The sequence below is a fragment of the Bombina bombina genome, chromosome 2, assembly GCF_027579735.1.
Source record: "Bombina bombina isolate aBomBom1 chromosome 2, aBomBom1.pri, whole genome shotgun sequence".
Classification (NCBI taxonomy): Eukaryota; Metazoa; Chordata; class Amphibia; order Anura; family Bombinatoridae; genus Bombina; species Bombina bombina.
In genome coordinates, this window is record NC_069500.1 from 1,361,526,413 (window position 1) to 1,361,541,121 (window position 14,709).

General features: G+C 37.4%; 1 protein-coding gene across 2 annotated transcripts in view; it reads left to right on the forward strand.

Moving 5' to 3' along the window:
• The first annotated feature begins 615 nt into the window (after positions 1-615).
• Positions 616-14,709, forward strand: part of RPIA (ribose 5-phosphate isomerase A) — a 60,255-nt gene continuing 46,161 nt past the window's right edge. For both annotated transcript variants that reach the window (XM_053704291.1, XM_053704292.1), the window contains exons 1-4: positions 616-668; positions 6,966-7,082; positions 8,375-8,435; positions 12,714-12,769. In XM_053704291.1, coding sequence (XP_053560266.1) covers positions 6,990-7,082; positions 8,375-8,435; positions 12,714-12,769 — 210 coding nt within the window. In that variant the 5' untranslated portion in view covers positions 616-668; positions 6,966-6,989. The remainder of the gene's footprint in view (positions 669-6,965; positions 7,083-8,374; positions 8,436-12,713; positions 12,770-14,709) is intronic.

The window sequence follows — 14,709 nt, forward strand, 5'->3', positions numbered from 1 at the left end:
AATAGAATTATGTATTCAAAGCAAAGATAATGTGCTTTTTTTTAAATTGTATTATTTGTTTAAATATTAAAATGTGTAAAAAAAAGTTTTTGTGGGTGCCACCATGCAGAGTCCAATTAGGCACAGTTATAAATGTGTCACTAGAAGTGTGCAGCCAATGACTGGAATATATGGTCTGCAAAAGACACAAGATAAATAATAAAAATATATTGCAACGTTGTTTTTTTACTATATATGATTAAAGATTTCTTATTAAATTATCAAATTGCTTATTGTCCCTTTAAAGCTATGGCTGGGGGGGGGGGGGGGGGAATTATTTGCTATTATTTGATAATACACTTTCTTTTAACCAGTTTTAGCAACAAACGTAATACTGACTACAATATGTTAATACTTATATTAAGTGTGTGTATCAAATACATTTCAAAGGTAAGATATCACAGCAAAAACGTGAGTAATCCACTGCACTTTTGAGTCCTTACATGATGTGCAGCTCAAGCAGTAAAACCTAAAATGTGCTGCTCAAACCTGCCTGTCTCTTTAAGACATTTACTTTGCTTCTCAAGCCCCGCCCATATGAGTGATGTCAGTGGATTGCAGTGCATTACTGGGAAGGGAACATCATGTGTGCAGATTGAACACATTGCAGAAGAGACAACAGCAGCACAGTGAGTGGGGAAAGTTGTTTATTGATTTGTTTGCAGTTTGTACATTTTGATAGTGTTAAATGCTGCTCATGTGAATAGGAGCAAAGAGCAGTGTATTGCTATTAGCTGCACTAGCACATTAATATGTTCTACCAATTGTAAGAATGTCTGTCTCTGTGGTTGAAGCACAATATGAATTAACAAGTTACTGTTTCCATGTTATTACTTCTTTTCTTACAAATTAAATGCAACACTGAGCCTGCTGGATCTGAACACATTGTGGTACTAGCAATTTAAATAGAAGAGGGGCACAGTGTCAGACAAATCAGACAAGATGAAAGTGGAGACAAAGTACTGGGGATTGCTGTTTACTGTTGTTGCACTCATTATCTCTGTTAATAGTTAACACAATTCAGTTTCTTTGCAGCACTATTAGGAAACCTATTTTGTGGTTGATATTGCGTGCAGTGTAATTAATATGACCCTTTATTTGTGTGTGAACACATTGCAGCATGCTTAGCATTGAGGAAATCGGATGTGGTGTGGAATGAATGAGGATGTGTTGATTATGGTGTTTAAATGCTGTAATAATAACTAGAACTGCACGTGGTAAGTACCATGCACCACTTAATTACAGCAGAATGCAAGAAGTAAGGAACTATGGGGATTATTAACCCATGCCTATAAAAGTTATAAAGTCCTTTTGCATTTACAGATTTTTCTGCATAAGGGTTCAAATCAGGGATAGGCACAGACAAAGGCTGTGGCGGACATTTTCCAAAGTACAGACCTTAGTGAAGGACACCAAGGTACATTTGAAATAAAAAACATTATATAGTGCTGGGTGTTATTATACTGATGCAGATACCACTGATCCTATAACCAGCCCTCCTCTGGCTATACCCATGAGCCAGTGTCACTACTGTGTCATTATATAGTGCTGGGTGTTATTATACTGATGCAGATACCACTGATCCTATAACCAGCCCTCCTCTGGCTATACCCATGAGCCAGTGTCACTACTGTGTCATTATATAGTGCTGGGTGTTATTATACTGATGCAGATACCACTGATCCTATAACCAGCCCTCCTCTGGCTATACCCATGAGCCAGTGTCACTACTGTGTCATTATATAGTGCTGGGTGTTATTATACAGGTGCAGATACCACTGATCCTATAACCAGCCCTCCTCTGGCTATACCCATGAACCAGTGTCACTACTGTGTCATTATATAGTGCTTGGTGTTATTATACTGATGCAGACACCACTGATCCTATAACCAGCCCTCCTCTGGCTATACCCATGAGCCAGTGTCACTACTGTGTCATTATATAGTGCTGGATGTTATTATACTGATTCAGATACCACTGACCCTATAGCCAGCCCTTGTTTGGCTATACACATGTGCCAGTGTCACTACTGTGTCATTATCTAGTGCTGGGTGTTATTATACTTTTGCAGATACCACTGACCCTATAACCAGCCCTTGTCTGGCTATACACATGTGCCAGTGTCACTACTGTGTCTTTGTATAGAGCTGGGTGTTATTATACAGATACAGATACACATCCAGTATTTCACTTAGGCTTTATTTATTCCATAACTTATCACCCAATATTGCTAGCAGTCTCTTGACAAGCCACTAACTTTATTCACACTACATGTTTTTTTATTCCTATTATTTAATCAGAAAGAATATGCTAAGGTTGTGGCGGACATTGCAAGGGTTAGTCACGGACACCAGTGTCCGTGTACGGACACCTTGCCTATCCCTGGTTCAAATTAGCATGAGTGTAGCTGTTACATTTGCCTGGTAAAGCACTAATGAAAACACAAAGCAATATTCTGCTGATGTTTTTTTTTCATAGTGTTAATTTTGTTTCTATGGAAGACTTTTCAGCAGTGATCTAAATGTGGATCTACATCTCTGATGAGCAGATTATTTTTAGAGTGTTCTACATCAACTCAAATAATTATGTTTGGAATTAGGCACATAGAATAAAATGGGAAACCTGCAGCACTGGAATAATCCTTTTATAATATTTAATCTACTAAATAACAGGAAGAGATACTTTTTATTAGACATTTCTTTTACCCGTACTTGATAAATAAGGTGAGGGAGAACTGTAAAAACGATAAGGAAGATTGGGGTTACTGCCCCTTAACCTTAGAAGATTGATATTATAGATGTGTAGCTAAGGTACAACATCAAAGTTTGGTGATTATATTGGCAAATACTTTAAAAAAATACTGAAAAAATGTAAATTAAATAGCTGGATTTGCTCTGCGAAACCACAACCCATCAAAATAGGATAAGCTTGCAGAGAGATCAGACATGCAAATCAAATGCTTCCCTTTCTTATTTCTGTCTCTATACAGTACTTAAAAAGAGCAATTGAAAATTAACATTTTACAACTTTATCTCCCAATCCCCACTGGGAATGTAATTTCTTCTGCTGGCTGTATTTACAATTGTGCTAATAAGTTTACATACCCTGGTAGAATTTACGATTTCTTGGCCATTTTTCAGAGAATATGACTGATAACATAAAAACTTTTCTTTCACTCATGGTTAGTGTTTGGCTGAAGCCATTTATAATCAATCAATCAACTGTGTTTACTCTTTTAAAATCATAATGACAACAGAAACTACCCAAATGACCCTTATCAAAAGTTTACATACCCTGGTGATTTTGGCCTGATAACATGCACACAAGCTGACACAAAGGGGTTTGAATGGCTATTAAAAGTAACCATCCTCACCTGTGATCTGTTTGCTTGTAATTAGTGTGTGTGTGTGAATAAAAGGTCAATGAGTTTCTGGACTCCTGACAGACCCTTGCATCGTTCATCCAGTGCTGCACTGACGTTTCTGGATTCTGAGTCATGGGGAAAGCAAAAGAATTGTCAAAGGATCTGTGGGAAAAGGTAGTTGAACTGTATAAAACAGGAAAGGGATATAAAAAGACATCCAAGGAATTGAGAATGCCAATAAGCAGTGTTCAAACTCTAATCAAGAAGTGGAAAATGAGGGGTCCTGTTGAAATCAAACCACGGTCAGGTAGACCAACTAAAATTGCAGCCACAACTGCCAGGAAAATTGTTCCGGATGCAAAGAAAAACCCACAAATAACTTTAGGTGAAATACAGGACTCTCTGAAAACATGGTGTGGCTGTTTCAAGATGCACAATAAGGAGGCACTTGAAGAAAGATGGGCTGCATGGTCGAGTCACCAGAAGAAAGCCATTACTACACAAATGCCACAAAGTATCCCGCTTACAATATGCCAAACAGCACAGAGACAAGCCTGAAACCTTCTGGCACAAAGTCATTTGGAGTGATGAGACCAAAATTGAGCTTTTTGGCCACAACCATAAACGCTACATTTGAAGAGGAGTCAACAAGGCCTATGATGAAAGGTACACCATTCCTACTGTGAAACACGGAGGTGGATCTCTGATGTTTTGGGGATTTGTGAGCTACAAAGGCACAGGAAATTTTGTCAGAATTGATGGCAAGATGAATGCAGTATGTTATCAAAAAATACTGGTGGAAAATTTGCATTCATCAGCCCGGAAGCTGCGCATGGGACGTACTTGGACATTTCAACATAACAATGATCCTAAACACAAGGCCAAGTCGACCTGTCATTGGCTACAGCAGAAAAAAAAGTGAAGGTTCTGGAGTGGCCATCTCAGTCTCCTGACCTCAATATAATTGAGCCACTCTGGGGAGATCTCAAACTTGCAGTTCATGCAAGACAGCCCAAGAATTTACAGGAACTGGAGGCTTTTTGCCAGGAAGAATGGGCAGCTTTACCGTCTGAGAAGATAAAGAGCCTCATCCACAAATACCACAAAAGACTTCAAGCTGTCATTGATGTTAAAGGGGGCAATACACGGTATTGAGAACTGGGGTATGTAAACTTTTGATCAGGGTTGGTTGGGTAGTTTCTGTTGTCATTATGATTTAAAAAGAGTAAACACAGTTGATTGCTAATAAATGGCTTCAGCCATACACTAATTATGAGTGAAAAAAGTTTTTGTGTTATCATTCATATTCTCTGAAAAATGGCCAAGAAATCATAAATTCTGCCAGGGTATGTAAACTTATGAGCACAACTGTACATAGCTTGTCAATACTCTATACTTAGAGTTTTTTATGCCTAATTCGTCACTTACAACTTTACTTACCTCTAGTGCATAGCCGTCCTTTTCTGTGTGGCTGTTTTTTGAAATTGCGTATCACTGGCTAGCAAGCCCAATCGCGCCATTGAATTACATGTAGCGCGCACCCACGCTAGGTAATGTAGCTGACAGCTTTACCTAGCTCAGGAGCGCGCTACATGTAGTTCAATAGCACAATCAGGCTCCCTGTTTAATCACAACAAGCCCTAGTGCACCATTAGACTTCATGTAGCGCATAGTGTAGAATTATGTTAAATTTTCCCAAAGTTTACTGTCCCTTTAAGAATAGAAACTTTTAGTATAGGTAGGGATACCACAGGCAAAATCGGGCTATTTCAAATGCTGAAATAAAGGCAAAGGAGCTTTTTGTAAACCCTTTTAATACACTCCAAATTAAAGGGTATAGAAAAATTAGAGTAAATTGTCCCTTTTAAGGGGCAGCAAAAATTCTTGTTACTTTCTCAATTACCATTTTTAATGTTACGTTTCAATAACATTTGATAAAGGCCACTGGTCATCTCCTGGTATCCTTTGTTGAAAATAATATATGAAGAATGTACATATCTTATACTGTTTGCAGTTGGCTGCTGATTGGTGGATATTCATTTTTCTCTTGTCATTGGCCTGCAAGGTGTGTTTAGGTAGATGACTTTAACTATGTGTCTAATGCCTTTGCTAGGGTTAAACACACAGTTATATACAAGCAAGAGAGTAATAATACAATGATCTAACGTATTACAGCATTTTTCTTTTTACAATTTTATATCCCTTTAAATACTGCATTTCTGCTGTGTATGAGTCTTATGTGCTGTGTGCTCCTGAATTTTAACAATAACTATATAGTTAAAGGCGCAGAGCAAGTTAAAGGAATAGTACAGTCAAAATTATACTTTCATGATTTGGATAGTGCAAGCAATTTTTAATCAACTTTCTAATTTACTCCTATCATCAATTGTTCGTCGTTCTCTTGGTATCTTTATTTGAAAAAATATTAGGATCCAGACCATTTTTAGCTCAGCACCTGGGTAGTGCTTGCTGATTGGGGGCTACATTTAGCCCCCAATCAGCAAGCACTACCCAGCTTCTGAACCAAAAATTGTCTGTTCCTATGCTTACATTCTTGCTTTTTCAAATAAAGGTTCCAAGGAAACAAAGAAAAATTGATAATGGCAGTAATTTAGTTGCTTAAACTAAACCAACATTTTTTTTTTCTTTTTCTTTCATGATTCAGATAGAGCAGGCAATTTTAAGCCATTTTCTAATTTACTCCTATTATCAATTTTTCTCTGTTCTCTTGCTATCTTTATTTAAAAAGCAGGAATGTAAAGCATAGGAGCTTGGCCCATTTTTGGTTTAGAACCTGGGTTGTGCTTGCTTATTGGTGGCTAAATGTAGCCACCAATAAGCAAGCACGATCCAGTGTGCTGAACCTAAAATGGGCCGGCTCCTAAGATTTACATATTTTATTTTAAATAAAGATAGCAAGAGAACAAAGAAAATGTGATAATAGGAGTAAATTAGAAAGTAGCTTAAAATTTGCCTGCTCTATGTGAATCATGAAAGTGTAATTTTGACTCTACTATCCCTTTAAAGGGACATGAAACCCCAAACATTTCTTTCATGATTTAGGTAGAACATACAATTTTAAACAACTTTCAAGTTTACTTCATTGTCTTGGTATCATTTTTTGAAGGAGCAGCAATGCACTACTGGTTTCTAACTGTATGGGTGAGCCAATGACAATCTGTACATATATGCAGCAACCTAGGTTCTTTGCTGCTCCTGAGCTTTCCTAGATAAACCTTTCTCAAAGGATAACAAGAGAAGGAAGCACATTAAATAATAGAAGTATATTGGAAAGTTGTTTAAAAGTGCATGTTCTGTCTGAATCATGAAATAAAACATTTTGGTTTCATGTCCCTTTAAGTCTTCAGGATTTACCCTCTGGGGGGTTACTGGGGGAAAAAAATGATTTTCTGTATCAAACTGCAGGAAATGCATTTATTATATTTTTTTGTTATTTCTCTACAAACCTCAATAATGCAACATTTTTTTTAATCCTATTGGAGCACAAATGTAATAGGGCAGCACACAGAGATTACAATATCTGTTCCCTGTTCTTGGCAGGCAAGACCATTTTGTGCTCCCTGTATGATCCAGCGCAGACTGCTCACTACCATAAGCAGAATGACTGAAGAGGCAAAGAGACTGGCAGGTTATGCAGCTGTGGATAATCACGTGAAGGTAAATGGGAGCGAATAGTCTGCAGAAGTAAAGAGATATCTACTTGTCATATGTACTCAAGGTATCCTTATTAAAGGGACATTAAACACTAAATAAATGCTAGATAGAATGATGCATTCAAAGAAAAGATTAGTCTGTGAATAACATGCAGATTAATTTTTCATTAGTTTAAATATTTTCAAAATAAGTGTATGGGTTTTAGTGTCTATAAAACAGTGGGAGCTGCCATGTTGTAACTTAGGTTACCTTCTCTACTGTGGCTAACTAGGGACAGTTTTATAAATAGGTCACTAGAGTGTGCAGCCTATGTTCCAACAGGAACTGAAAAACTCACAATTTCAGATTGGAATTACAGGAAAAGGGGACAAAATAAATAAAAGTATATTGCAGACTCATTATTTCTTTCAGAATTCAGATGGATTTGTTTAAAATTGTATGCTCTTATTTACTTCAGTTATCAAACTTGCTTTTTCTTAGAATCCTTGTTGAAGGAGCATCAGTGCTCTACTGGCAGCTAGCTGAACACATTGGGTGAGCCAATGACAAGAGGAATATATGCAGCCACGGATCGGCATCTAGCTCCCAGTAATGCATTGCTGCATCTGAGCCTTCCTAGAGAATGAAGCAAATTAGATAGAAACATAGATATTGACGGCAGATAAAAACCATAGGCCCAGCACGCCTTACAGATATTTCCTAAAAGTATAAACTTATCTAGTTTGTGCTTATCACAGTCATTCTTAATTACTACTGATAATAGAAGTAAATTGGAAAGTTGTTAAAACTTTTCCTTTCATAATTCAAAAAGATCATGCAATTTTAAAGGGACATGAAACCCAAATTTTTTTTCATTTGATACAGCATACAATTTTAAACAACTTTCTAATTTACTTCTATTATCTAATCTGCTTAATTTTCTTGATATCCTTTGCTGAAAACCATATCTAGATAGGTTCAGTAGCTGCTGATTGGTGGCTGCACATAGATGCCCCGTGTGATTGGCTCACCTATGCGCATTGCTATTTCTTCAACAAAGATATCTAACTAATGAAGCAAATTAGATAATAGAAGTAAATGAATGTTGTTTAAAATTGTATTCTCTATCTGAATCATGAAAGAAAAATGTTGGGTTTAATATCCCTTTACTGAATATAAATAAGTGCACGTCAATTCCTTTTTATTGAAAGTATAATTTATTGTAAAAAAAAGGTACATTTTAATGTCTGGAAGACAAACGTGCATGTAATATCTGTTCACTGAAGTTTAATAAAGTGACTTATTTTTCTGTGCAGAATAATCAGGCTCTTGGCATTGGAAGTGGGTCAACAATTGTCCATTCGGTGAAACGACTAGGTATTTGTCTTTTGTTTGTATATACAATAAGGTACAATAGTTAATCAGACAGTGATGTGATGCAGAAATGAAATGAGGGTAATTTTAATCTTTTGTACAACTTTAGAACACTTTTTCGTTTTTATTTCTTTGTCGCATTGCGCACACAAGTTGAAGATTGGTGTATTTTACTAGCTTCTGGTAAAAGTTATTTTTAAACAACTTTCCAATGAGTCACCAGCTCCTACTGAGCATGTGCAGTAGTTCACAGAATATAGAAATATGCATTTGTGATTGGCTGATGGCTGTCACATGATACAGGGGGAGGGGAAATGGACATAACTGAAATTTGTCAGAAAAAAAAAATCTACTACTCATTTGAAGTTCAGACTCAGTGCTACTGCATTGTCTTTTGATTATGCAAATCTACTGTTTTTACTGGTCCTTTAAGTCTTCACTGATGCAATACACACCACTGCTAGTGAGCAGGCATGCTTTTTTAAATCCTCTAGCCACATGTAGCATATGTGCGTATCCTGCTGTAACAGTAATAACTTTAACTATAAGCGTTTTTGCTAATGGAATTACAAAAATGCTTCTATTTAAAATTGAAATGCACCCACACACAACCCCTTAAGGACCACAGCACTTATCCATTTTCTTACCGTTTGGGACCAAGGCTATTTTTAAATTTCTGCGGTGTTTGGGTTTAGCTGTAATTTTCCTCTTAATCATTTACTGTACCCACACAAAGCTACCATTTTTTTTTCATCATATCTTATAATTTACTATAAAAAAAATTGTAAAATATGATGGAAAAAAACACACTTTTTCTAACTTTGACCCCCAAAATCTGTTACAAATCTACAGCCACCAAAAAAACAACCATGCTAAATAGTTTCTAAATTTTGTCCTGAGTTTAGAAATACCCAATGTTTACATCTTCTTTGCTTTTTTTTTTCTTCCAAGTTATAGGGCAATAAGTACAAGTAGCACTTTGCTATTTCCAAACCATTTTTTTCAAAATTAACGATAGTTACATTGTAACACTGATATCTGTCAGGAATCCATGAAAAAAAAAATAAAAAAAATATATATATATATACTACACATACACACACACACACACACACACACAGCGCTCTCAATTAAGATTTAAAAGCAAGGGCTGAGCATGTTGCAGGGTCATGGGATGTGTACCCGGTCCGGTATGAGAGTGCAGTTCCCTTCTGTGTTTTGTATATGTCTAGAGTGATTACATATCCCTGTGTACCCTTCCCTTGTTCCCAGTTTGTTTGGATTTGAAAGCTTGCATTGTGTGGCTGTTTTAGGGTCCCAGGTATTGGAAAAGACCTTGACGAGGTACCTGGGCTTGTCCCATTTGGCCAGATGCGGTAACTAACCTTTCCATTTTTGCTTTTAAATCTTAGCTGAGAGCTTGTAAGTGAGTGCTGGGTTTTCTCTGTGTGTTATATATCATTTTTAGTAGACAAGCCAAAGTATTGATCTAGGCACATTTTGTTATATTTAATGCCACCATTTTACCACCAAATTCGATTAAATAAAAAAAGTATTTGTAATTTGTTTTAACTCTCACTTGAGATTTTCAACTATATTAGCTCTTCCTTTTTTTTTTTTTTTTTCTTAACCCCTTAATGACAACTGACGTACCAGGTACGTCCTGCAAAAACTAGCAGTTAGTGACAATGGACGTACCTGGTACGTCAGTTGTTTAAGAGAGCGCTGGAAGCGATCGCAATCGCTTCCAGCAGCTCTCAGGGTATTGCAGTGATGCCTCGATATGGAGGCATCCTGCAATACCTTTTAACAAGCCTCCGATGCAGAGAGAGCCACTCTGTGGCCCTCTCTGCACCGGTAACAATGGTGCTGTGTTCCGGGGGGAGTGTAGCAAGGAGGCGGCAGCGTGTGCACGTGGGGGCGCGCGCGCGCATATTAGCCACTGACACCAATGGAAAAAAATAAAAAGTTCTAATTTTTTTTTTTAAAAACATAAAAAAAAATAATATATATATATATATATATATATATATATATATATATATAAGGATCTGGGGGGGGGGCTGCTACACTACAGAAAAGTTTATAAATACTGTTTTTGGGGGCAAATTGGGTACTGGCAGACAGCTGCCAGTACCCAAGATGGCGGCAATTAAGTAGCAGGGAGGGTTATAGAGCTGTTTGATGGGGGATCAGGGAGGTTGGGGGCTAAGGCAGGGCTCCATTACAGCTGAATACATTTTTTTAAAAAATAAAATAAAAAAAACTCCTTTTATTTAGTACTGGCAGACTTTCTGCCAGTACTTAAGATGGCGGGGACAATTGTGGGGTGGGGGAGGAAAGAGAGCTGTTTGGGAGGGATCAGGGGGTGGGATGTGTCAGGTGGGAGGCTGATCTCTACACTAAAGCTAAAATTAACCCTGCCAGCGCCCTACAAGCTACCTAATAAACTCCTTCACTGCTGGACATAATTCACGTGTTGTGCGCAGCAGCATTTAGCGGCCTTCTAATTAACAAAAAGCAACGCCAAAGCCATATATGTCTGCTATTTCTGAACAAAGGGGATCCCAGAGAAGCTTTTACAACCATTTGTGCCATAATTGCACAAACTGTTTGTAAATAATTTCAGTGAGAAACCTAAAATTGTGAAAATTTTAAAGGTTTTTTTTATTTGCTCGCATTTGGCGGTGAAATGGTGGCATGAAATATACCAAAATTGGCCTAGATCAATACTTGGAGTTGTCTACTACACTAAACTAAAGCTAAAATTAACCATACAAGCTCCCTACATGCTCCCTAATTAACCCATTCACTGCTGGGCATAAAACACGTGTGGTGCGCAGCGGCATTTAGCGGCCTTCTAATTACCAAAAAGCAACCCCAAAGCCATATAAGTCTGCTATTTCTGAACAAAGGCGATCCCAGAGAAGCATTTACAACCATTTGTGCCATAATTGCAGAAGCTGTTTGTAAATAATTTCAGTGGGAAACCTAAAGTTTGTGACAAAATGTGTGAAAAAGTGAACATTTTTTTTAATTTGATCGCATTTGGCGGTGAAACGGTGGCATGAAATATACCAAAATGGGCCTAGATCAATACTTTGGGATGTCTTCTAAAAAAAAATATATACATGTCAATGGATATTCAGGTATTCCTGACAGATATCAGTGTTCCAATGTAACTAGCGCTAATTTTGAATAAAAAAGTGGTTTAGAAATAGCAAAGTGCTACTTGTATTTATGGCCCTATAACTTACAAAAAAAGCAAAGAACATGTAAACATTGGGTATTTCTAAACTCAGGACAAAATTTAGAAACTATTTAGCATGGGTGTTTTTTAGTGGTTGTAGATGTGTAACAGATTTTGGGGGTCAAAGTTAGAAAAAGTGTGTTTTTTCCATTTTTTTTCCTCATATTTTATAATTTTTTTTATAGTAAATTATAAGATATAATGGTATCTTTAGAAAGTCCATTTAATGGCGAGAAAAACGGTATATAATATGTGTGGGTACAGTAAATGAGTAAGAGGAAAATTACAGCTGAACACAAACACCACAGAAATGTAAAAATAGCCATTGTCATTAAGGGTAAGAAAATTGAAAAATGTTCCGGTCATTAAGGGGTTAAATGTTCATTTATCTAAAAGCTAACTTATATTTTTCTAGAGGAGTTTACAGAATTGTGTTTATGCTGTTAAAGGGACACTGAAGCTAAATTTCTGCAATTTTAAGCAACTTTCAAATTTACTCCTATTATCAATTTTTCTTCACTCTCTTGCTATCTTTATTTGAAAAAGAAGGCATCTAAGCTAAAGAGACATACATTTTTGGTTAAGGGCTCTGGACAGCACTTGTTAATTGGTGGGTGAATTTATACACCAATCGGCAAGAACAACCCAGGTTGCTCACCAAAAATGGGCCGGCATCTAACCTTATATTCTTGCTTTTCAAATAAAGATACCAAGAGAATGAAGAAAATTTGATAATAGGAGTAAATTAGAAAGTTGCTTAAAATTGCATGCTCATTCTGAACCATGAAAGAAAAAAAAATTGGGTTCAGTGTCCCTTTTTAAGGACAAGAACCAGTGAACAAATATTTTTTTTTAAATATAAAATACTAGTACAATAAATTCCTTTGGCCTTGGAAAAAATAAAAAATGTGTGGGGAATTTACATATTGTGACTTGCAGTAAGTTTCTTTGCTTAAACAATTTTATATTAAACCTAATCGGACCAGCTGCATGGAACAACTGAAATAGAGATTTTATTTGTTATTTTTCAGCTGAAAGGGTGGCGCAGGAGAAGCTGAACGTAGTTTGTGTTCCCACATCTTTCCAGGTAAATATTACGCTGTTATTTAAATGTTGACAGGATTCTTAATCAGAGACGCTTGTTATTTCCTTTTAGTTTGTGAGATGGTTTAAAAGTTTTTTGCTGTAGTTTTTGTAACATATTCTTTTCTGTTTTATGCTGTAATATTGCCGTATATAATGTATTTTTGCAATTCTTACTAATAGCAGATTTTGCAAATGTATTCCTAGTGTTACATTGTTTCTCTTCTATCTGTTTAAGATTTGTATTTTGTAGTTTTAACAAACTGTATTAAAAGGACAAATTCAGATAGAACATAAAACTTACATTTGCTTAATTCTCTTGATATCTTTTGTTAAAGGGACAGTCTAGTTTTAAAATTAAACTTTCATGATTCGGATAGGGCATGTAATTTTGAACAACTTTACAATTTACTTGTATCACCAATTTTGCTTTGTTCTCTTTATATTCTTAGTTGACAGCTAAACCTAGGAGGCTCATATGCTAATTTCTTATAACTTGAATGCCGTCTCTTATCTGAATGCATTTTGACAGTTTTTCACCACTAGAGGGCGTTAGTTTATGTTTGTTATATAGTAAACATTGTGCTCATGCACGTAGAGTTACCAAGGAGTCAGCACTGATTGACTAAAATGCAAGTCTGTCAAAAGAACTGAAATAAGGTGGGGGCAGTCTGCAGAGGCTTAGATACAAGGTAATCACAGAGGTAAAAAGTGTATTTATATAACTGTGATGGTTGTGCAAAACTGGGGAATGGGTAATAAAGGGATTATCTATCTTTTTAAACAATAAAAATTCTGCTTATAGACTATCCCTTTAAATGAGCAGCAATGTACTACTGGGAGCTAGCTGCTCACATATGGTGATACAATGACAACTGTCATATCTGTGACACCACCAATCAGCAGCTAACTCCCAGTAGTGCATTGCTGCTCCTGAGCCTACCTTGGTATTTTTATCAAAGGGATACCAAAAGAACAAAGAAAATTAGATAATACAAGTAAATTGGAAAGTTGTGTAAAATGATATGCTGTATCTGAATCAAGAAAGAAAAACTTTAGGTTTCATGTCCCTTTAAAGTGAAGGTAAACTTTGATGAATGAAAGCCAGTTTTTTTAAAAAATACTATTAAAAATAGGGGCACTTTCATTCATCAAAGTTTACAAAGCAGCCATTTTTGTTTAAAAACTTACCTTGTTTTCTTTTCACAGCCAGAGCAGCTGCCCCCCTCCTGGAAATCCTTTCTTCACACATCAGCAAGGACTAAATCCTGCTTCCTCCAATCACAGCATGGCCTCAGGCAATGACTACCCTGGGGGGAAAGGTGTGATTGGATGAAGCAGGATTAGTCATTGCTGACGTGTGAAGAGAGGATCTCCAGGTGGGGGCAGCTGCTCTGGCTGTGAAAACAAGGTAAGTTTTTGTTTAACCCCTTAATGACCGAGGACGTGCAGGGTACGTCCTCAAAAAAAAGGCAGTTAATGCCTGAGAACGTACCCTGCACGTCCTCGGTTTGGAAAGCAGCTGGAAGCGATCCTGCTCGCTTCCAGCTGCTTTCCGGTTATTGCAGTGATGCCTCGATATCGAGGCATCCTGCAATAACCATTTGTAGCCATCCGGTGCAGAGAGAGCCACTCTGTGGCCCTCTCTGCACCGGACATTAACGGCTACGTTCGTTGGTGGGTGGGAGCCGGTATGGGAGGTGGGTGGCGGCCATCGATGGCCTTTGTGATGCGGAGGGGGGCGGGATCGGGGGGACGCGCACGGACGCGCGCGTGCACGGGGAGGCCGGGCGGGCGCGTGCACGGGGAGGGAGCGGGTGGGAACCACTACCTACAGAAAATGTTTATGTTAGAAGTGGGGATCAAAGGGGTTAATATGGTTTTTTTGGTGATCGGTTTGGCTGGTGGGGTATTGGACTGTGGGGGGGAAGCTACACTACAGAA